At 38.5% G+C, this 24,995-nt stretch overlaps 1 protein-coding gene across 1 annotated transcript in view; it reads left to right on the top strand.

Annotated features, from left to right (window-relative positions):
• The window catches only part of ABLIM2 (actin binding LIM protein family member 2), a 111,628-nt gene that overhangs the window by 662 nt on the left and 85,971 nt on the right, over positions 1-24,995 (top strand). The window contains exons 2-3 of the mRNA XM_085223540.1: positions 7,352-7,495; positions 22,401-22,584. Of these exons, the coding sequence (XP_085079666.1) occupies positions 7,352-7,495; positions 22,401-22,584 (328 nt within the window). The remainder of the gene's footprint in view (positions 1-7,351; positions 7,496-22,400; positions 22,585-24,995) is intronic.

Raw genomic sequence — 24,995 nt, 5'->3', positions numbered from 1 at the left:
TTTGCATTAAGCATATGGTGAGATTTGGAGTTCTTGTGTGCTGAGTGCTTGTGCTATATTGCTTATCTTAGACGTTTGCGTTGCTTTGCATTCTGTTGGATAACACATCTCGTTCATTTCTGGTGCCATAAATTTGCAGAAAAATCATGGGTCACTTCAGTCTTCATGCTAAGTGCCTGCTGTCCTGTATCAGCTGTAGATTTTTTTTATTTGATTTTGGATCCTTAGGATGTGCTGGAAAAGGCACGTTGTCCTCTCCGTTGTGCCAAAGGCACTGTGCAAGCTGTTGTTTATAAACAATACCAGCAGGTTTCTGGTTCAAAAAGGAACGTGAATTTCAAATGGGTCTACTTAGCTTTTTAGACCATGTTAACTAAATAGACCAGTTTAGACTTTTTAGACCAGTTTAACTAATAAGGACCTACTGCATAAAGATGGATTGGATTTGCTGTATTGCCTAACCTATGGAATATGAACTAAAGAGGGGAGCAGTAATAGCCTGTTGCTATAGGGCTAGAAGAAGCAGTGAGCACCTGTGCCCAGCTGGTGTAGCAAAGCCCTGTTGTGAGGGCAGCTCATTCTGGAGCTCTGGGTAGGAACAGCTTGGCCATGCACAGCTTATTGGAGCCCTGGAGGGGGGCTACATGATGGGGAAATACAAGGGAAAGCTTCCTTGGTCTTTCCCCTTGTGAACTGTCCGCATTGTTGTGATGTACGAAGGCAGAAGATGTGATAAAAAGAAGGCATTGCTAAGCATGCAAACACGTTATCTTGAAAAGAGGTTGTATCACAAACCGCGAATTGGAAAATGTGTTAAAGCAGGCAGCTTCCAGATACTTAATGTGCTGTTGCAGAACCATAAAGATCTCACACCCCCACAGTGCTCTGTTATGAATCACAACTTCTTAGGAAAAAAAGCACCAACAAAACAAAACTCTTTGTCTAAGGGAAATTTTTAGCTCATGCACACATGGTTCTCCAAACACTGTGTGTATTACCTTATTACTCTCTTTTATTATCCCTGAGCCTATGCCAGCGCTAAAGGTGCTCCTTGTCACTACATTTTACATCCAAACACGAGGCAGGGAGGCAGCAGGGCAACTTCAGTCACCTAAAACCACAAATAGTGCCTAACAGGATATTTACCGGCGCTTCAGTGCTTATTTCCTTGCCTTTCATCTGGTGGTTTTGCATCCAGCCCTATTTGTTTTGATTGAGGCAACACCAAAAATATTTGACAAAATAACAACTTGAGCTCCAATCTCTAATTCTCATTTGATTCTCCTCTAATCCTGCTCAGAGAAGATTGCAAATTTAATTCCTCTCTAGGCTTTCCTGAACTATGCCATCCCCAAATTCTAAGAAACAGGATTTCAAGAATCAGTACTACTGTCCTGTTTCCCAGATATTTAGTGAGTAAATTGTATTTTTTTTCTCCTATTTGTTTGATTTTTCAGGAACAATCTCTAGCTGTAGACATGACAAGTTTTGGTGTCAAGTCTGTTGAGATGATTTTCCTTTAATCCAGTTCTGCAGAATAATATTCATTATTATTCATTATTATTAATGATAATGTGCTTTTTTGGTTTGGAGTTGGAATGTAGCCTCAGGCTTTGCTGAAAATGCCAAAGGCCTTTTTTACCAACTAAATAGCTGATGTTGGTAATATAAGGCATTAGTAATATTCTAGATTTTTTTTTCTTTTGCTCAAGCAAAAAGTTTCTCTCTGTGAAGTGGATGGGCTGTGAAGAAGGAATGTTCTTGCTGAATGTACTTAGGGAGCCAATTGTGCTGATAGTTTTAGAGGGGAAAACTTGTAGATTTTCTTCTGATGGAGAGTTGTTATTGTAGGTGCATTATCGTGCATCTACGTGGGCCCAAGGTGAAAGGATTGCCCCTTTTGTACCCAACCTAAAGAACAGGAGCTAAAATAAACACCAAAACAGCACACACAAAAAAAAAAAAAACAACACACACACACAAAAAAAAAACAGGAGGGGGGAAGCACCTCTGCCCCGCAATAGATTCTTCCTTTTTCTCTTGTTTTCCTTTTATCTGCATCTTTTGGCTCTTGTTTTACACCATCCATCAAAGAATCTTTTTGAAGAAATAGTGATTTCTCTGAATTGAGAGGTAATCGTTGGGACTGCTAAAATCTGTTCTTTAGAAATATTTATTCCCATCAGCATTGTCTACCCATTCAAATTACACCTTTCTGTTTATTTCACAATACTCTTTAAAATGTCTGTATCAGAGAACAGCAAGCACCTGTCACGCCAGTTATTAAATTGTGTAATTAGGTCCTTTGTTATTTCAGGCTTCTATAATGACCAAGAACAGGAAATCTCGTACACTATTTTTTTGTTGTTTGTTTTGGAACAGGTTAGGTAATATGGAATAAATGAGAGATGTAGCCTTATTTTTGTCCATATTCTGATTAAAGCAGGTGAAATTCCTTAAAATGAAGATTCACATTTGAGGTCTAATTGAGGCTGAATGTATATTCCTAACCACAACCATTTTCAACTTTTCAGGGCTTGGTTTCTAAGCACAGTAATGTCTTCTGTGGGTCCTTGTGCTGTGGCAAAATGAAAGATGTGAAACTAAAACAAACAAACAAAAACAAAAAAAACCCCAAACATTAGGACTACATCAGTTTGCACAGTTTTGAGCCATGTGTTTCTCCATAGGGTTTGCAATCTTCCATAAAGATTTCTGTTGTTTGGCTAAAAGACAGCCTGGTAGCAAAGTGGCTTGTTGTCATCTGCATGGGCCAGTCCCAGACAGGATATTTTTGCCAAGGATTAGATTTCTCTGTTCTGGGCTCCAGGGCAGAGCATGACCAGGGGACTCATGAATCTTCTTTTCTGCTGCTGCCATCAACTTCCTTGGTGCTACTTCCAAAACACTCATGTCTCAGCCAGGTCTCTCCCTCAGCCCTGGTACCTCATCTGCAGTCCTCTCTGCTGCTGAATTCTAGTCCAGCAATGCTGAGTGAGATGGGTTTGTTCGGAGGATTTCTTTTGACCTCATACTTGAGATTTTCATAGAGCTGTGTATCTGTCATGATGTCCATCTCCTTGGCAGGCTTCAGTCTTTACTGCAAAATACTTCTGAAATCAAGATGCTGTTCTTCCTTTTTAACACTAACAAACAATCTGTTTTATCCTGTTCTACTTATAAAAAAGCTTAAGCAATTTGCCTGAAATTTTCCATAAAGAACTGAGCTTGAGAACATTAAGCGTGAAAAATGTCAGTGTAAATGAGTAAAGCTTGGAAATGACATAAACAAACTGAAAACATGATTTTACAGTTGCACTAAGGTGTCTAATGCAGCTTTAATGACGTGTGATACCATTATCCTCTTCCTCATAGTGCATATAGCAAGTGCATTTGTCTAGAGCAAACAGAATAGAAGCCAATCTATCTGAGGAATGTATCTTATTGTACACTTAAAACAAAACAAAACAAAACAAACCATATCTCTGCTGGAGCTAAATGCTGTGAAAGTGGGAGGAGACAAAAATTGGAAAATCAGGCATTCATTTGTATTTCCAGACAGAGTCATTTAAAGTTTAGAAAGAAATTTGTTTTCACTCGATTCTGCAAACCAAAGTATAGTGTAATGTTTTAATTTTTAATGAGCTTTTAAGTCAGTCAGGATCTGTTGAATTGTCTCAGATCACTTCCTTTCATCATTAATTCACTATTTTACTCATTAAATATGTTAATTGTAATGTCTCCTTTGAAGACTGATTTTGATATATAAAGGCATGAAAGCAGAATGGTAAAAATTACCAGGTGAATATATGGGAAATTACTCAAACGACACTCAAAGTTAAAATTTCAAGGTGTTTAATATAGTTTCTCGAAGTTGTATCAATCACTGCTATTTGGACGTAAAGCACAATACATTTTAAAATAGATTTGTTTATACTTGAAAACTATCATTTTTGTGTCATTTTCTTTATGAGAAAGAATATTTATTTAAGCAGTCTTCAAAAGTATAGTTTTACAGTGAGCCTGGTGACATTGTATTCCCAGTTGTTTGTATGAAACACTGGTTAGTTTAGGTCTGAACTGATAGGAAAGTAAAATAATTATTCATCTAAAGTGTTTTTCTTATAATTTATTTTATATCTTTTTTTAATTCTGTACCTTGATGAGAAAATATTCATAATGCAGAATTCTTATGGTGTTTTTCAGAAACACAGATGTGCAGCATTGAACTGCCAGATATGCAGCAAGAGAGTGGGCAGGTGGCATTACGGTTTCTCAGTGCCGGAAGGATGCAGCCAACATTACACATACTAGGAGCATGACCTAGTGCCAGGGGGTTAATGAGGGGTGCTCAGGGGCACCTTGGCAGAGGTTTGTAGTGATGATGTGGCACTCTGTGGTCTTGGGCTCTTCCACAAAGACGGGTTGAGGGAGCTGGTCTTGTTCAGCCTGGAGGAGAGGCAGCTCTGGAGATACCTGATGGCATCCTTCTGGTTCCTAAATGAAGCCTACCTGAAAGCTGGGGAGGGACTCTTTATCAATGTAGTGATAGGAGAAGGGGTAATAGCTTGAAACTAAAAGATTAGATTAGATATTTGGAGGAGATTCTTCACTATGAGGGTAGTGAGGTACTGAAACGTGTTTGACGTGAAAAAAATGAGAGGGAAGGGTGGAAGTGGACAGTTCTGCATGTGCACAGGCAGAATGTTTAAGCACTTTGAAGAAGAAAAGTGAAGTTTTCTCTGAAAAGATGACAATACATTGACTCCAGTAAGGAGCAATCAGTTTGCTCTTGCAGGCTGTGGCATGGCTCCCTGCCAGTTTATCCAGCACCTCTGTAACCCTCATGATCTGAGCCAACATGATCTGGGTGCAGTGAGCTCTTTTCAAGTCTAGTCTTTGAATTAAATGCTATAAATTTGATGCTTCTTTACAGTTTTGGAGGGGGAACCCTCTTTCTCCACAGCTGCAAGATGCTCCTGTACTATGTAGCTCAAGAAAATGCTTTGTTTCAATTTCTTACAGAAATGATTTTTACATTATTTCAGGGTGGATATTTTGGGACAGGATGCAGTAGTGAGAAAATTTTTATGTCATAAGTTGAACACTGTGAAGTTCAAAATTTCATCATTACTCTCCTGGAGAATAATTATTAGCTTGAACTTTGCGCTGTTTATGTAAGATTGGGCATTTGAATTTCTGTAAGCTCCTAATTGCTGGCTGTGCTGTGTTGTTTTTATTGGATATGTATTTAATTACAATCAGGGCTTCAGTAGTAGTTCCAAAATTCAAATTGCCATGAGCAGGACTTTTTGACAGTCAGAGAATGAGCAATTTCATTAGACAGAGAAGAATGCAAAAGGATGGTGAATAATGTGATAAGCAACTCAGTTCTGTGCATCTCCTTGGTATAAAAATGAACTACCTCTTCTGCTTGTGGGAGTAAAGTCTTCTCAATTTGGGCAAAACTGCTAGAAACTGCCACTGAAGACTGCGTGGGGAAGCTGAACATCCTACTGAAATAGTGACTCCTTTATGTTCATGGATATGGAGGGGGAATGGCTGTTTAAATGGGTGGATAGTGATAGGACAAGGGGGAATAGTTTTACACTGAGGCAGGGGAGATTTAGGTTAGATATTAGGAGGAAGTTCTTCACACAGAGGCTGGTGACAGGCTTGAACAGGTTGCCCAAGGAGGTTGTGGATGCCCTACCCTTGGAGGCATTCAAGGCCAGGCTGGATGTGGCTCTGAGCAGCCTGGTCTGGTGAGTGGTTGGTGACCCTGCACGTAGCAGGGGAGTGAAACTAGATGAGCATTGTCCTTTTCAGCCCAGGTCATTCTATGATTCTATGAGTGGCGGACTTGAGGGGTGTGAATAGAGAAAGAGCAGGAAGAACAGACATTCCCAAACAGAACTGTATGGGGCTCCATTACAGATTTTGATACCATTTCTTATAATATATGCTTATAGTGGCAGTACCATCAGAGCCTCTTTTTGTCAACCCTACATATGGTGCAGATTCAGACATTGCTGTGGTTTTTTTAAATTGTCCTTTTGTTAAAATACATTGTCATTTTTCCATCTTTTTTTTTTCCTGAAAGTCTTTTTTTTCCTGAGTTTAACTCGGCCTTTTATAAATTTATTAATCATGAGGCAGCACTCTTATAGAAAAATCTAATTCCAAATGGGTTATTCAGTGTTAATGGTAGAAAAGGGTGCTCCAGCATCATTGTCCTTCGATTAAATGTTGAAAGGGAAATGTACCTGATTCCTATTCGTACTTTGTGTAGTGGGCTATGAGAAATTGCTTAATGTTGTTAAGTTTATTTTCAAGTAATTGCGTAAAAAAAACCAACAAAACAACAACAACAAAATATATATAAATCACTTTGAAATAAGCAATCCAACCTTAGAATAAACATGCTTCATTAAAGAATGTCATTGACCATATAATTTACTTAATGTTTGTCTTAAATTACTCTGTTACTAGTTTTTATTCATCTGCAAAAAAAGGGCTGAGTTGTACTACAGCTTCATTACAGTTAATTGACTTGATGTTGGCATCCTAGATACTTGCTTAGTACATAGCAGTAAAAAAAAATCATGCATGTACAGCAGCAGAATTGCAAGAATATGATCGTATCTCACTTGTTCTGCATAATACATTGGAATATCAACTTATATGGTTAAATTAACAGTCCAATAAATGCAATTTCTAATTTACATCACAAGATGGCAGCAAATTTTTAATTCATTTTGTGTTTTATTAATCTCGATGAACATAATCTCTTGAAATCATTTTTCTTACAAAATACATTATTTAAACACCATATTTGCATGTATTTATGGACATGTTAATGTTTCAAGATATAAATTCGAAACATTTACAAATGTATATCTTAACATTGATTAAAAAGGCAGATGTTTTGAATTGCAATAACTCACAGTGTAATAGTTCTAAATCTAATTAACAGTATTTTGCATGAAAACAATAGCTTTCACCCATAATTTTTGACTTCCTGAAAAGAACATGCCACAAAGCATTTCTTGAAACTTAGGCAGAATCTCTCGAGTCTTGAACATCTGGATTCTTTCTTCTGTAATTCATATTTATGACTTAAATGTTTGCGGGCATAAGATTTGAATGTTACAGAAGAATAGTCGTGGCTTGTTTAGGTGATCTTTTCTCCTGTGCCATCTAACACCATAAGTTATAACTGTTTGATCCACATGACATGATTTGTTCTGAGTATTAATTGCCATTGTTTGTAGGTGTTAAAGATGATGTTTTTATTGCAGTTATGCATCTCATGGCCTTTAAAACCCTCTGTCTTTTGTTTTTCCTGCAGTTTCACAACCGCAGGCTGTACACAGCCAACTGGAGAAGCCATCAAGTACTGCAATTCTCTGCAATACCTGTGGAAAACCATGCAAAGGAGAAGTTTTGAGAGTTCAGAACAAATATTTCCATATTAAGTGCTTTGTTTGCAAAGGTAAGTGTTTATAACAACTGTTACTATAAATAGTGCATTAACACTGGTAATATGACTTCATGGTACTGGAAACTTCATAAAAATATTTTGCAGTGCAATCCATGCCTGAAAGAATCTACTGTAAACTGTACAATTGCTTACTGTAAAACTGTAAACATCTTAAATCCTAAAAGTGAGGAATGTTTTGAATGGATATGAAACTATAGAGTTTACTGTGCAGCTGGGACCTGAATAAGAGAAGTTTTGTAGAAGTGATAGTATTGGGCTGGGAGAAACTTGGAGATTATCTCTCTTCCAGTTTTCTATTTTATTCAGTGGGTAAGCTATTGCCTCATTTTTTCAGGTGGCCTTATGTCACTGTGATGCCTGAAACCCACTGTGGCTGGATGCTTTTCCATTCTGAGGACTTAGCTCTTTGATTATTCCAGAATGGCACCTGGAAATGATCCAATTTCACGTGTTGCAGATGGTGGAAGTAGTGAATGTCTTGCAAAGAGACTGGGGATTAATAAATAGACATGCATTATGTAGGTGCATGGAAAATTACCTGGAAGCTCTAATTCTTTTTTTGAGCATACAAATGAGTAGAATGTTATCTGACGTTTACTGGATACCCTACTTATTTCATCACTAAGCTGTACATAAAATGGCATTTATCCATTCTTGGAACACCATTTAGAAATGCAAATGTGACTCTGGTCACATCTGTGTTGATGCAACTATTCCCAAGTAACTGTAATTCCTCATGATAGAAGCAGTCCAGAGGGACAGACATAGGAGAAGTGTGCAAGAAATGTCATGAAGTGATTTGCTAATGATAACAGCTAGTTACTGCTAGATCAAAGTTTAGTAATTCCTATAACACACATATCTACATATCTACTACAAGTAGTATTTCTTTAATGCTGCTGAACATCTGATCAAATGACTGAAAGTAGACATTAGAGGAACCAATCAGAAAAAAAATTCATCCTGTCAGCTACGTGGAAATTTTTATAGTTACCGTAGAACAAATTACATCACGTTCAGTATCTGAGTCAGTCATTTCTGAGTAAGATAGATGGTATTAAATGTCCAGTTCCTTAGTTGGGTTATTTGCAAAAATACACAGAAAGAAATGTAAGCATAGTGTGCTGTCTTAGAAAAAAATATTTGGGTTGCCTATTCAGAACAAGAATGGTATTTAAAGCAGTACACAACCCACACATTTTTCTCTTTTAAGTCACCTGTCCTTTTAACTTTATTATCAAATTAGTTTTGCAGACCCAGCTCAGTAGGAGAACAGATCTGCTAATAGTAGTCTTGTTTTCTGCATGAAGTATCAGTAACATACTGTTATGTGCTGCATATAATTACCTTAATGAGACCCAAGCCCACTTTTATGCAGATCTGACATGATAAACTGACAAGTCCTATGGAAGGAACCATACAAAACTAGTTATTCATGTTTTCATTTCATTTTCATCCACTTTCATGGGCTGCCATATTACCTATAAATGCAGCAAGTTGAGTCTGAAACTTTCACTGATCACCAATCTAGACTGTGCTGAGACTTTTTTTTTTTCACTATACAATAAAAACAAAGTATTGTAGAAGCTGTATTGCTCCTACCTACCTGACAGAATGACAGAAATAAGTAGTAGTTTATTCACTTCAGGCAGACCTCCAATAAAATGAGAATGAAAAATCACCCCATTATATTAATAAGCAGTAAGTTGGGTAGTTTCTGTCAGCCACACACCGAACTCCAGACTAGCATGGGAGATAATATAAGAGGTGTATGGCTAGACAGCATCTTGGTATTAAGTCTTCTGCTAAGCACAAATTTTGCACATATGGATTTGTATTTTATTTCTTCCCTCTCATTAATAAAAAGTCATCATTTGTTCTATCACTTTTAAAGGACTTCCATCAATTAGCTAACATACTTCTGGTATCTGTTCTTATTTTACTTCTGGTTTTATATGTTACTTGAGAACCTCAAGTTACTTTCTGCTATGGATTTACCTTGTTGTGTGAGATGAGATTAGAAACAGAACAGAGCACTGAACATATATTTTGCTATATAGTGTAGTGGGGAAAAAATCAGGTTAGAGAAATGTGGTTTGGGTGTTTAATCGTATGCTTAAATCAGTGGATGAATAAAATAGTTGATGTGCTAGGATTTAGCAAAAAATAAAAATAAAAAATGGTGCTCAAGTCTCTTGATCAGTTGACTATTTACATCTTTTTAGACATGGAGAAGAGATTTGTGCTACAACCCCTTTTCTGAACCCCTCTTCTGTCATGCCACTGGTCATAGAATCATAGAATTCTTAGAGTTGGAAGGCACCTCTGAAGGCCATCTAGTCCAATTCCCCTGCAATGAACAGGAACATCCACAGCTAGATCAGGTTGCCCAGGACCTTTGTGCGTGGGCAGGGTGACTACCCTGTGAATGTATTTGTTACAGTTGACTCCTCCTGGGGATGCATAAATTCGAAGGTATTCAGCAGTGCAATTTGCCCCGCTTGCTTAATCTGCAACCTCAACAGGGCATGTCTGTCCAAGCGTAGCAGCAGGACTGTCCCAGGACAAGTAATCCTAGGAGTGGTCTGGAAGAGCTATATACCTTTTGTTCTTAGGTTGACTGCCTTCTTATTAAACCTCTCCGTAGCCTTTGTCAGACAACCTTGCTCAAGTTACATGTAAGCCTGCAGAAAATTGTTGGGTTTATTTTTTCACATGTGTAGAGGTTGAAGACCATAAACTAACCAAGGGACTATGAAGAAGTACAGTTAAACATGTCTTGAGAGCTGTCTAGAAGTACTGGAAGTCTTTTTAAATGACTTTGTGTCACAAATGATATTGCATAGAAAGAAGTCACGTGTACTATTTTGAATGTGTGTGAACTGTGAAATCATTTATTAGATAATGCTGGAGTTCTGGATGTAGATTAAATTATTTTTTTTTAGGGTGTGAAAGGTAGTTCTCTATATTGCCATATTGTCATCTGATTATTTCTGTAAGAATCATAGAATGGCCTGGGTTGCAAGGGACCTCAAAGATCATTTAGTTCTAACACCCCTAAACGATTGTGAATTCCAGAAATGATCAGAATGGTAATAGCATGTATGTAGGCACCTTTCATATTTAAATTATGTAACGGTCCAAAACTAAGGAAGGTTAGTAAAAAAGCACTAATTTCCCTCAATTTCTTTCTAATCTCCCCTGATAAAGCTTCTAAAGAAATATAAGAAAAGTTGTCAAGTGATGATTGATTCTTGTACTTAATCCAGAATGTGAGATACACACCCAGATGAATAATTCCACTGGCAATTCTGTGAAGATCTGCTAGTTTTGCTCAGTCAGAAATAATGCTTATCCTCACATTAATTCATATACATTATTTATTGTTAAGGTGTGCAAGTAATCGGCTAGTAAAATGCTGTATGGAATGTGCCATCGAGTCCCACATCAAATTGTTTAGCTCAGTCTTGAAAATTTTTTCCACTTTAATCAGGTTAATAAAAGCATGGTTAGAAATAAATAACTTTGAACTACAACACAAATATTTTCTTTGTTAGACTTCAAAAGCTTTGGTTACTTTATTGGCAAATTCCCATATTATTTCCTACTGCTGTAATGAAAGCACCAAGGAAAATAAGAAGAGGAGATAAAATATTGACAGTTCAGACTATCAAACTCAAGCTAATTGAGATGTCTAGTTCTGTCTGAAGGTGTCTGTCAGGACTGCTTCTCAGACAGCATGTTGTATTAGGCAATTTTTCACCTGGTGCTCATTTACAACAGCATAATTTAGCAAGCCCTTGGGGGCACTAATGTAAAATTGTAGATACGAGAGGTGAATAGTCTATTGAATAACCTCTTTGGTCTTTCATAAAGATAGAAATTAACATGTTCTAGAAGTGTTTCTCAGCTGTTGTTTTTCTACAGTGTAGTAGCATCCTAGCACTTCCAAAGTAGCTTTAACCTACGTCAAACACAGTATTTAGGAAATCTTGGAAGTCTGAATCAAAGCCCAAATAAGGGGTATGGATAATATGAGTGTTATAGCCTTATATAAAAGCAGAAAATGTATTTTATATAGTCACTTTAGCAGAAATAGCAGAAAATCCATAGTGTGTCTGTAGATTTTTTTTGCATGCAAAAATTCTCATACACCTTTATTAAATGGGGAAATCCTGCAAAACTCATCTGTAAGATGAGCCATTGCTCGTTATCTGTCCTTAACTGATTCCATCTTTAGTGAAATGAAGTAAGCTTGATGTGGCCATTGTGCAATGCCAGCTTCACTGTGAATGTCTTTGTAGGTCATGTTGCTTGACACCTAATCAAAATTCCCTGGATAGCTGTCTTGATGCGCTTACAGTCTTTGATGGTATGCATGGCTGGTCAGGTTCAAGTGCATTTTTGTTTTCCCATGTATTTTTGTTTATTTGTTTAGTTAACCTGAATGTTTCACATCTTCAGCTGGAGTTGGGTAGATGAGTCAATGTTTCTTGTGACACAACAGCTTCCTAAGAATTGTGAAAGAGCCCTGGGCTGGATTTTTATACCATCAATAAAACCCTCACAGACATGCTTTTTTCATTAAAACATACAGTGCATTCTGAATTCATATCGTTTGTTCTGAAGCCATATTAATCTGAAGGTCTAAAACAGGATATTCAGAGAAAAGGTTAAAAACATCAAGTAACTTGGTAGTAGGAGTGATCTGTCTGTTAGATCAAACGCATCTGCTAGGATATAAATAAGTGTGCTGAAAACAGTGCTGTGTAATCTGAGGGACTGGTGTTTGGACATAGCGAAGGGGTTTCACGTTTCAGAATGGGAGTCATTTACGGGAAACTCACTAGTAAGATTTCTGAGTGCCAACTTTTGGCAAAGCAGTGGCAGTCTGTGGCATGTGTGGTATCTCGGGCACTGGGATGAAATGTGGTGGCTCTTGTTCATCAGGTACTCAGCAGCGTGCTCAGGCTTCCCAAGTTCTTTAGGATCTCATAATCCCAGAACACTCTAACTTGATATAATAGGAAAAACCTACATTTCCAACAGCATGGTAGGTGTGGGACTGACTTATCAATGTCATGCTATTTTTACATTGTATATCACTGAAAAAAAAAAAATCTTTTTTTTTTTTAACACTTTTTATACTTTTGCTATTGTAAAAGTGATCTAGTGCAGTGGCTAATTGTTCTCTATTGTGGTTCTGAGACTTTTAAATTTAAACTTTTAAAATGGCTAATTATTAACTTCCTAAAAACAACTCAGTTATAAATTGTGCTTATTAAATATGAAAAAATCAGTTATTGAACTCTCACTATCACAGAGTAATTGATAATTTTTCTGTTGTTTTAGTAACATACTTGTTAGTTGCAACCTTTCTTTGTATTCATGAAGAACATTCACTAGTCCTGAATGCCTTGGTGATATACAGTTCACAAGAGCACTTAAGCAAAAGTTTTGTTTTCAAGGCATATATTTGCCAACTCGTCGATCAAGCACTAGATCAGGTTGCCTGGGGTATCATCCACTCCGGTCTTGAACATCTTCAGGGGCAGAGCCTCCCCAACCTCACTGGGGAGCCTGTTCCAACATCTCACCACCCTCTCAGAGAAGAACTTCCCCCGATATCTAAATCTTCCCCGTTAGTTTAAAACAATTCCCCCTTGTCCTATCAGTATCTACTCGTGTAAAAAGTTGATTTCCCTCCTGTTTGTAATCTCCCTTTAAGTAATAGAAAGCCGTAAAGAGGTCTCTTCCCACAGTCTTCTCTGGACGAGCCCAGCTCCTTCAGCCTGTCTTCATAGCAGAGGTGCTCCAGCCTTTTGATCATCTTTGTGGCCCTCCTCTGGACTGTCTACAAAAGCTTGACATCTTTCCCATGTTGGAGGCCCCATATCTGATCATAGTACTCTGGATGGGGCCTCACAGGGGCAAAGTTGAGAGGGTCAATCACTTCCCTTGCCCTGCTGGCCACTCCTCTTCTAATGCTGCCTGGGGTACTGTTAGCATTTATGGCTGCAAGTGCACACTGCTGGCTCATGTTATATTTTTCATCTACAAGACACCTAAGCCTTCTCAGCAGGGCTGTCGTGGGAGACCATGCCAAAGGCCTTGCAGAAGTCCAGGTAGATGACATCACAGAATCACGGAATTGTAGGGGTTGGAAGGGACCTCTAGAGATCATCGAGACCAACCCCCCTGCCAAAGCAGGTTCCCTACACCAGGTCGCACAGGTAGGCGTCCAGGTGAGACTTGAATATCTCCAGAGAAGGAGACTCCACAACCTCCCTGGGCAGCCTGTTCCAGTGCTCCGTCACCCTCACCGTGAAGAAGTTCTTACACACACTCGTGCGAAACTTCCTATGCTGCAGCTTATGTCCGTTTCCCCTCATCCTGTCTCCACGTACCACTGAAAAGAGACTGGCCTCACTGCTGTGGCCGCCACACCTCTGATATTTATAAACCTGGATCAGGTCCCCTCTCAGTCGTCTTTTCTCAAGGCTAAACAGACCCAGTTCACTTTGCCTTCCTTTTGTCCACTAATGCCATCATTTCATCATAGTAGGCCACCAGATTGGTCAGGTGCAACCTTCCCTTGGTGAAGCTGTGCTGGCTTTCTCAGATCACCTGCTTGTCCCTCATGTGCCATAACGTGTCTTCCAGGAGGATCTGCCCTGTGATCTTCCCAGGCACAGGAGTGAGGCTCACCAGCCTGTAGTTCCCCAGGTCCTCCTTACTCCCTTTCTTATAAATGGGAGCGATGTTTTCTTTTTTCCAGTTACCAGTGCTCATAAAAACAGGGATGAGATTTTCCAAGAAGTAATTGCTGAAACTTCTGGGGGATGATTTGAACCACAGATACAGCCATGTGCAGAAATTCTCAATTGAACTCATTTAAAAATGATGCTTGAGATAAATGAAGTGGTGGATGGAAACATAAACTTTGCAAGCACTAAAGTTATTATTCAGATGAGGCAATTTTGAGCATACATAACTTCAACCTACATTAGATACTGTCATCCCCATGAAGAGCTTGCAATTCTATTGAATTCCTGGAATTAGGGTAGAATTACTACCCACACAAAAGATGTCAGTGCAGTTTTTCTCTACAGAGGGGAATTTTCTGTCTGTAGCACAACCTTTCACAGGGGAGTACAGCAGGGATACATTCAACACACTTAAGTACTTAATGGGCACTTCAGTGTACCAAGGTGAGGTGAAGTCTGCATGGAGACCTGAGAGCTGTTGCATAAAATTTGTCAGTAGTAGTGTAATTCCACCTCCTGCTTTTTGCATGTCTCATTAACACCAGACCATCTGCCATATCTGTGCATAGCCAGATTAGGCACTTAATTTACAAACCTGTCACTGATATCTAAAGCATGATTATGGAAAATTAGAAAATATTTAATAGTTTTGTGTAAAGCAGAACTATTGGTTTTTTTGGAGAAAAAAAGAAAAAAGCCTGCAACGGCATTCTGACTTAATTGGCCTGGCAAATGACAGCAGTATTTTATCAGAGCAGCCAAAGGTGCTGTGAGTTAGAGAATGACTGAAAGCACATAATTCTGTTCCTTTATTCTGTTTCTTCAGTCTCTTTAGATTGATTGTAAATAAAAAATAATCGGAACGATTCCTTAAAATAGTAAATCAATATAAAGCAGACAAATTTTCTGATTTTCCTGGAGGTTGTTCTGGTAGCACCGAATATCTATGTATATAGTATTCTCTTTCACCTGTAACACCATCTAAGAGATTTTATTGGACAGTTACACTGTCTTTAAGCTACTGTGAAATTCTGTTTTCCAAGGAGGGAATGGAAAATGGATGTGTACTTTCTAACACAAATTTTTAGATATGTATATATCAAATTACATAATGCACAGGAAACTCACCAAACTCTCCTTCATTTAATTATTGAACCTGAATCTTTAATGTTTTGTTAGTCATTCAGTTCATTCAGAATCTCTCAGGGTTTTCCTGTGCTGAACTGTGTACCCACAAATTAATTGATGGATGTAATAGGCAGGCTAGCTTGGGAGCTATGCTTTCAGTAATGCTACGCGTGTATGGGGAAATGTTGCATGACGGATAAGATATGTTCTCTCTAATCCTATCTGGTCCAGAAAATTCTGATTTTACTCTTCAGAGCTGTCTGTCTGAGTATTCCTGTTTGGAGGCTGGGGAAGGGTTCAGCACATCGGCTGAGCTTTCTGATGCTGCAAGCTCCTTCCGTTGTTTGCCACAGACTGTAACGAAATGAAGTGAGATTACAGTTGGTATTTCAGATATCATAGCTAAAACACTAGAGGAGATTGGCAACCTTGAGTGTTCTTGATATTATGGACATATACATGGAAAAATTTAGATATAATTATTCCTACCTAGGAAGATTGGCTGGATTACAGAGATTATATAGATTAAACATCATTCCTTCTGTCTTGCTACTGCCTCACCTGTAAACAAAGAATTTGAGATGTGAATTGACTGAGACAGTGGGATGATAGTCACATGCAGACTTCATGTGGCCATTAAGCTTACAGATGGAAGTCATTCCTAAAAACCTTTTTGGAAAGCTTGCCTGGACTCATCAGCGCTGGAGCAGAAAGACAGCATCACAGTCAGTTGTCCTCTGGAAATTAGTTTGATTTGCTGCAAATTTTTTGCAAGTCAGTTTGAAGTCAAAGTAATAGCAGTGGAAGCTTGCCAGGTAATTGCTATTGTTTCTCATGGGCAGAGTGGCCATGCAAAATGTTCCAGAAATGAGGTTTTTGGAGAACGAGCTCCTAGATTGCATCAGTGCTACTTTTCTGCCCAAAGTTGTGTCAGTAGCATATTCAGTGTTTTGTTCTTGGGATTTAGTCAGCCACCAGCATCCATCTCAGAGACAGGAGGGAAATACTAGAAATGAACTTGAACTGCAGTGCTGAGGTAAACAACTTATTCAGCTGTTGGACAAGCGGAGGCATTTCACTTGCTTAGCTTATAGTATTATGATTGGCTTTTTCTTCTGTCTCTTGTCTTTGGAGAGTCTTCCTCTCTCTCCTGTATTGGATTGATGCCTGCTTGCTTACATAAATAAGCAAGTAGACAGAGAGTAAACAATATTAAAAAAAAAAAAAAAGACAACAAAACAACTTCCTACATGCGCTTGCAAGTTGATAAGCAAAATACTTGGATTTTTGGCAGGCTGAAAGTTAAACAATGCTGTCTGAATAACAAGGCAACCTGTGAGTTTTAGTGTTGCAGCTGCTGTAGTATAGAGCAGCATAGCAAGTATAGCATCTTCTGGGCCTCTTGGGACACAGCACACAGCCAAAAAATTAATCTACTTTCACTAGGCTCATTTGAAAGCAGGGAAGATAGAGAAGTGTTCTATATTTGTAGAGTGCAAATACAATACTGATGACACACAGTAGTGGGGCAAGCAGTGTGCTTAAAGTGCCCTAATTAATTGCTATTGCTGCTATTTATTTTTATAGACTGTAGCCCTCATTTGAGGCACTATCCATAAAAGATTATAGAGTTAGATTGCCCGTGAAATCACACAGCATAAATGACAGTGCTCAAGATGCTGTTACAGACACCAGCCAGGGGAAAAGTAGCTACCTTATTAACAAACAGACAAACCCCTGGTCTGCGTGAGTTATTTTAGAGTTGGGTCACTGAAAACTATCTTCATGAGGGGAAATGTTGGGCTGTCAGAGAAGCCAACCTGAGCTACCATCTGCAGAGGCAGTGCACCTTCCATCCCTTACACATCTCCCACCACGTCCTGGTGATGGATGGCTGCCAAATACCCTCACAAGAGATAGATGCTTATTTATTCAGTACTTAAAAATTGCTCCTGAAGTCAGTGATTGTTCAGCATAGAATCATTAAGGTTGGAAAAGACCTTTAAGGTTATTTAGTCCAACCATCAAGTCATTGCCATCATGTCCCTCAGTGCCACAGTCACTCAGCATGGGGCATTGCCCTGCCTTGGTGTTACATTTCATTCCAAGCAGATTAGTTTCTCGGTGTTTCTTTCCTTTTATTTCAAGTGCTGTGTTTGCAATGCTTTCCTTGCTTCACTAAGAACTTCCATAATAGTGTGTAGCTGCTTCTAGGTTTTAAATAACCCTACCTCCAGATGCTCATTTTGGATGACAAGTGTTGGGTGGGAGTGGATCTGTGACATAACACTGATTTACTCTCCAAGAAGAGTAGTTGCCTTCGAATGTGCTCCTCAAACATCCTTCAGGTTTCCCTTCAGGTTTTCTTTCCCCGATTTTTCATTTCTGCAGGTGTGCAGGAACAGTCCAACTTGGGAGGGGCTCCCTGCCCACATAAGCAGCAGGACAGGGGAATGGCATTCCACTGAAGAGAGGGCTAATGAGTCTATTTCTCTCAGCTTGCAAAAGTCCATAAGCCCACCCTGCTCATATATCTGTGCAAAAAAAAAAAACAAAAACCAACAGAACAAACAAAGCCATTAATGGCCTTTCTCATTTAGTATTTTTGCTTATGGTGAACTAGTTCAGTTGAAATTCTAGAGAGACTAATGAGTATTGACAAGAATTTAAATTAAGGGGACAAACGTAGAATCAAGGCTTTATAACATGATTTTGGAATACTAAAATATACTAAGATACTGAAAATCTTGTACTGGAAGTGATATTACTGATACAGAAAGAAAACTGTTGTGTCATGGCTAAGCCTGTTTGAAAACTTCTCATCCTAGCTTTTCCCTATGATGAAGTATTTTACAGTGTATGTGGCATTCTTGCATGAAAAGCCTGTCTTCATTTAAAAGCAGAAATGATTAAAAAAAAACACTTTTTTTCAATATTGCATGCATAATTTTGTTTCAGTTGTAATCTTAACAGTTTAGATTTTTACTGGCAAAAGAACAGCTGGGTTTATGAAAGAAATAGGTAAGAAAGTTATAATCCTCTTCTCTAAAGAAGTTCTTGTACTAAATTGAATCAGTAGTCATATTGATGTACATCAGAAGTAATAGCCTTGGGTGAGCGGAAGAAGATATCAAATCTTCACAGAAGTATGTTGGCCAATAGTAGCAATTCAATTTATTATAGATCTAATTGTTTCCAAATACATTTTTACTATAATCTATTTATGTCAGTGTATTTCTATTATGATAATACACAGAAGCTAGTATTCTCAGTGGGAAAAATAATGAATGAGTCTCTTTCCCTACTTCCTATGTACTTTCCATTTTAACAATAGAATTCAAGAACTTGAAAGTTTTTGTGTTTTTAAGGGAACAGCTGAATAAAACTGTTCATGGATTTGTTATATCGTAACATTTACTGAGTGCTGGTTTTATGGAGGATGCCAGATACATCTGTGTAATTAAACAGCAGTATTAAATGAAAGAAATATATTTTAAAATGTTGATATTTGCATTTCATGGGTGGTATTGGGTTTAAAGTGTCAAATATCCAAGAAAATTTATAAATAAATAAATAAATAAATATGATATACACTAATAAACATATAATTCTAATACTATCTGAGCTTGTCTCATACTTTTTGTGGTCCCGTGGTATCTCTCTTGTACTTTAAATAAAACCCTAATGTTGTAACCATATTTGATAATCTCCTTTTAATATTGTGCAGACATCATTCTGAAGCCAGAGAGTTCTAAGCCTTTTCTTCCCATCTTTTTTTCATTCTTACTGGAATGCTATTCCATTCCAAAAACTTCCTCTGGTGGTTAGAAACATTTCTATTATTTTCAGCTTCCATTTGTTCATGGCCAAGGTTTCCTCACTTGTTCTTGTGCCAGTGCTCTTGCTGGGTTTAAATAGGTCTTCATCTTTTCTTTAGCTTGCTCTGTTTGAACCTCAGATATATGTTGAGGTATTAGTTGTTTCCCAACGTGTGGGTTTTGGTAGGCTAAACAAGCTAAGTTCTGCTTAGCTCTTAAAATAAGTTTCTTTCTACACATCATCCTGATAGCCACGCTTACACCTGCTCTGGTGTGAATCAGTCTTTTCTGAAAATAACTGAGCAAGTGCTAGATGAGGTCTCACAAGGTATAGCGTTTTTGATACTAGCTAGCTCTGCAGGACCTACTTGGCACAGTGCATTCTTTGTTACTCAAATCATTAATGACTCGTAGTCCCATGACTGCCAATATTTGCAAGTCTTCTTCTGCCACTCAGGATTTTTTGTTATTAGTAGTGTTTGTGTGGAAGACATTTCACAATGTGTCTTCAAAATAAATCCATTCTTGCTGTCTCAAGGCATCCAGCCTCTTGATTCCCCACTTTGCATTCATACAGTCTGCTGTGGAGTGATATGTAAGAACTCAAAGTAATTGCAACTTCTGCCTTTGGGGAAATAAAATGCATAGGTTACTCTGAAAGTAATGCTTTGCATTTATTTCCATAGAAAACAACAATTACAGAGAGCACAATAACACTGTTTCATAGAGAAAATTGGCAGCTACAAAACACTGTTTTTCAATAGTCACCACTATTAACTATTCATTTTCCCTAGCAATGGATAAGAGCCTGCACGTGTGCTCATAAAAACCTGTACCAGCTGAGGTGATCCACTCTTTCACAGCTGATATGGTGGTATTGCTGGGAAAATTGTTGCCTGTGCAGTCCAATGCTCATTGTGCTCACATCCACTGTTTGGTCTCTATAAGCGTTCAGAAAGCATTGATAGTGTCAGTGGGTGCCATTTTTTCTCCATGGCACACTTGTGCTTTATCTGTTCTTTCTTGCTAGAAGCCATTTTGTCAGACTGTTGTTCTGCTGCCATCTGTCACACTGCAAGAAAACGTAAGGAAAGAGTAATGGTGGCAATGTCCATCCTCCACTGCCATACTACAAACATCCACTTCTGATGTCCTGGGGTGACAACATAAATATAGGAGGCATTACTTTCTGTGCAGCCCTCATATTTTCAGGATGAGACAGGGCCCCATGTTGCACTAGTGACAAGGCTGTCACCACCCACATTTGCTCAGATGTTTATTTATGTCCTTTAGATATTTTCACTCATAGTCTACTTGACAAATCTACGTGCTATCTGATATAATTTAGAACTGTTCTACTGCATCTCAGCACACTGCTCATCGTCTTAAAATCACAGTTGATTTGTGCTATTAAAAAAAAAAAAAAATTATCTTGCCAGTACATATATAGATGAAATATATTGACTGAAGGAAACCTGTAACACTTAGCAGGTCTTGTGATATCTGTGAGAAGTCTACAAAAAGCGTATCCTTACTAAGAGTAAGTAATGTTGAGGAAGAAAAATGTTGTTTCACTAATACTAAGTTTGTGAAGTGAGGCCCATGAGCAAATTGCAATACAAAATTTCCAACCTATAGTTGTTATCACTGGCAAATGCAATGTAATTGGAATTACTTTGGTTTACAAAGAAGAAAAGTTAATTAACCTAAGCTTCTTGGTCATATATTAAAGCATTATCAGCATGATTGTTTTCTGTCGTTTAGTGGTTAGGGCATTGCCAGAGAGGAAGATTATAATTTAAATGCCAAGATGGCACTGAGCCACTTGTGATATTAAGGAAGGTGATAAAAAAGACAGGCAATTGGATTTGGTTTTGAATAAAAGATGACAGGATCCTATGCTTTCTAGGGTTTTCTGTGTGGTGAATACTTTGCTTATTTCCATAGAAAACAACAATTACAATTGCTTTGTGCCTTAAGCATGCTTGATGGACCTGTTTCTCATTGTTTAGATGAGTAGATGGTAGATTCTGGTATGGAAAACAGGCTTTGGTATGAATAGAGATATTACTTTTAAAAAGCAGGTAACAAATAAGTGGTGCTCATCACAGTGACAGAATCACCATTTTGAATTTCTGTTCTCCTTGTAAGTCAATTTTGGTAGGTTTTCAAATATTTGGTCCATATGGGTGGGGGCCATCTTCTGCAACTCTGTCTACTTCTGTGTGACTTCAACCAGATTGTTGTCTCTTTCCCATTTTATAATCTCAAAATGTCAGCCTGTCTGCATCCTGGGTGCAAGGGAGAAAGCCTCATGCAAAGTCTCACCAACACTTGGTTATTCAACTTTAACTCTTTCCTACACGCTCAGCTTTAAAATGATAAAATGACAGATAGGATTAAAAATTCTACTTTTACCAGGAGCAGATGGTTGTGAATATCCCTTCAATTCATATTTGCTGTGTGACACTTACCCGGTAAACATAAGATCTATTTTAAAATATTCTGTAAGCTGTCATGGACATTACAAGCAGTTGCCATGCACACCAGACCCCGTGCTTACTGGGAGCAGTATTTCAGCACTGTTTGTACCCAGGAAGGCTATCGAGCAATTGTATAGTAATCTCTGAAATATTTATTTACCTAGAAGGTGATGATAACTTGGCTCAGGCTGCCCAGAAAAGCTGTGGATGCCACATCCTTGGCTCAAGGCCAGGTTGGATGGGGCCATGAGCAGCCTGAGCTGGTGGGGGGAACCAACCTATAGCAGGGGATTGGAGCTCAGTGATTTTTAAGGTCCCTTCCAAACCAAGCCATTCTATGATTCATTTCAACATTGGTGCTTTGGATTTTGAAGGTTTATACTCTTTATGCATTTCCTTTAACCTCTTAAATCCAGGTATTGTATATGTCAGCACTGTACTTGATTCTAAAAGACTTTACTAGCAACATCTGCCCTGGTTAGTGTTTTTGCAAAGATTGAACTATTAGTGTGCAAAATAGATGACTGATGTAAAAGCACTGAAAAAGCAGGGTTTTTCAGCTACATGCCTGTTCTGTGATCATAAGGCCCTGTACTGAAGCACTAAAACACTCTGCTAGGAACTGACCCTGATCAGCTTCATCTTGGAGAGAGCTATTTCCTTTTTCAACCTTCTGAGTCTGCCTTTTTTCTTCCTGCAGCTTGTGGATGTGACCTGGCTCAAGGAGGATTTTTTGTGAGACAGGGAGACTACATCTGTACTTTGGACTACCAGAGACTCTATGGCACACGGTGCTTCAGTTGTGATGAATTCATTGAGGGAGAAGTGGTCTCAGCACTGGGCAAAACCTATCACCCAGACTGTTTTGTGTGTGCTGTTTGCAGGTATGTGTTCTATGAAGTTGTATTTCATTTGAAAAACAGATTTTGAAAGAGTAATGCTAGGCATTCAAACTGATAGCATATAGATGAAAAATTGTTATACTTTCTATTATAACTGTTGCTTTCTAAAGAGCAGATTTTTAAAATCCAAATTCGGAGTACTTTTTTTATTTTTTAATTTTATTTCTGTTTAATGATATTTTATATGTGAAGTTTTCAAGGTACTTGAGAAACTGCCTTTATCTCTCCAGTCAGATATTTTGCCCCAGATATTCATCCTGATTTCTGTGGTGTCTGTTATTTCATATTTTGTTGGCAGAAGCTTACACAGGACTAAGATATCAGTGCCTGTGTCCCAGGCAATCCAAGCAGATACTGTATGAGTAGACTTAAACCAAAACATCACCGTTCTGCTTCCTAGAAATTACAGTAGTCACTTAAAATAGGACAGAAATGCCCTGGTCTCACAAACATTGGTGTATGTGTTGGATTTCACCAAGAGTCTCCAGCAGGAGTGTAGGTGACAGGTGACACTGCACACAAGATGTCCCCTCCATGAGATGCCTGGTGGAGGTCACTAAGATCATTTCGCACTGTGGATCCAATGAGGGTGGCAATCTTTGCAGGCTCTGAAGTACAGACAGTTGATGTTCATTGGAATTATATCTTAATTTTCTTCTACAGAAATAGCACAAACTTCAGGAAGAAATTTATGTATGCCAAATTTTCAGGAAACTTCAGGAACAGGCTACCCAGAGATGTTCTGAACGCCCTCTTCCCTGGAAGTGTTCAAAGCTAGATTGGATAGAGTTCTCTGCAACCTGATATGGTGCTTAATCTAGCAGTTGGCAACCCTGCCCATGGCAGGGGGTTGGAACTAGGTGATCTTTGAGGTCCCTTCCACTCCAAGCCATTCTATGACTCCATGAAATGCACTGTTATTGCAATAGTTTGAAGCGACTGCTTTAACAGTGTTTCTGTCAAATTTGAGCTTGTACCAACGTATGAAAGCAACTCCAAATGGCTGCAGTGCTGTGAGTAACAGGGCATCAAGGCATCACATTATAGATGCTGAATCTGCTGGTGCTGTATTCAGATACTTAGGCAGTCCAAAGGATCTCTATCTCTGTGGCCATACGGCAACCAAATCTACCCAGTTCATCAAGTGGATGAGCTCAGATGTCCTCCTGTGCTGATAAAGAAACAGGGCTTGCTTCAAATTCCAGAACACCATGTGTCATGGCAAGATGTCTGTGCAGCTTGAATCTACCAATTGCAGAAATAATTAATTAGTTGTATTAAGAGGAGGTCTCCTAGCCTGACAGGCTTCTGTTAGATTAAATTTTGTTTCTTCAGATTCTGCAAATACAAGTAGATTTTTCCTCTTGGATAAACAAACACAAGTAAAGAAGAAAAAAAAGAGTTAAGATAACAAACCTGAACACATACATATATTTAATAGGAGGTAGAATGGTTTAAGTGTCTAATTGTAACACTCGTGAGTTAAATGTGGATTGCACAGCCTGTCAGTGTAACAGCTCTTCTACAATTCTCGTTAGTGCTGGTACCTTCTATGTAATGAGGTGGTACTTTTGACTAAGAGGAAAATAAAACCCATTGATTCTACTTTCCTGCCAAATATGGTGACATTCTTCGCCACATCACTAAGGGCTAGTTCATGGGCCTAGAATGTGCCTTTGCTGGAACAGGCTGCCCAGAGAACCTGTGGATGCCTCATCCCCAGAGGTGTTGAAGGCTAGGTTGGATGGGGCCGTGGGCAGCCTGGTCTAGCATCTGACAGTAGTAGCTGACAACCCTGCCCACAACTGGGGTTGGAACCAGATGATCTTTAAGACCTCTTCCAACCCAAGCCATTCTGTGATGATTCTCTGCCTATACCGAGCAGCTTAATAATTCACATAGGCTTCAGTGAGGCTGTTGCTGTACTAACTTCTTGCTGTATTTAGCCAGTCCTTTAGCTGATGGTTTAGAGTTTTGTGTTAAAATTTGTCTTGTTTCCCTGGAAAATCAGAATAACTTTTCATGTAATTAAATTACATAAGTACCTAACAATCCATGTTAGATGAATTGCAGTATATAGACTTACTGGATAAGTCTATACATAAGTATATAAGCATTTACTGGAGCATGCTATTAATATCCCATGTAATGAAGATGTGCTGAATCTAGGTAACAATTTTAGAAACAAAGTTGCTGATAAAGTAGCATTTCATATCAAGAAATAAATGCAGAGGTATTCTCTAACCTTCTTGTGTAACTGAATAATTGGATCAATAGCTATTCCACTAATGAAGTTTCTAATTGTTGCTATGTGCAACTTCATTAGAGAGACCCAGGTTTGCTATTTTTTTCCTTTGAAGGACACACAAATTCATGTTGTCTTCATCAGAGCC

The sequence above is a fragment of the Meleagris gallopavo genome, chromosome 4, assembly GCF_905368555.1.
Source record: "Meleagris gallopavo chromosome 4, MGAL_WU_HG_1.1, whole genome shotgun sequence".
Taxonomy (NCBI): domain Eukaryota; kingdom Metazoa; phylum Chordata; class Aves; order Galliformes; family Phasianidae; genus Meleagris; species Meleagris gallopavo.
This window is presented reverse-complemented; position numbering and strand designations above follow the sequence as displayed.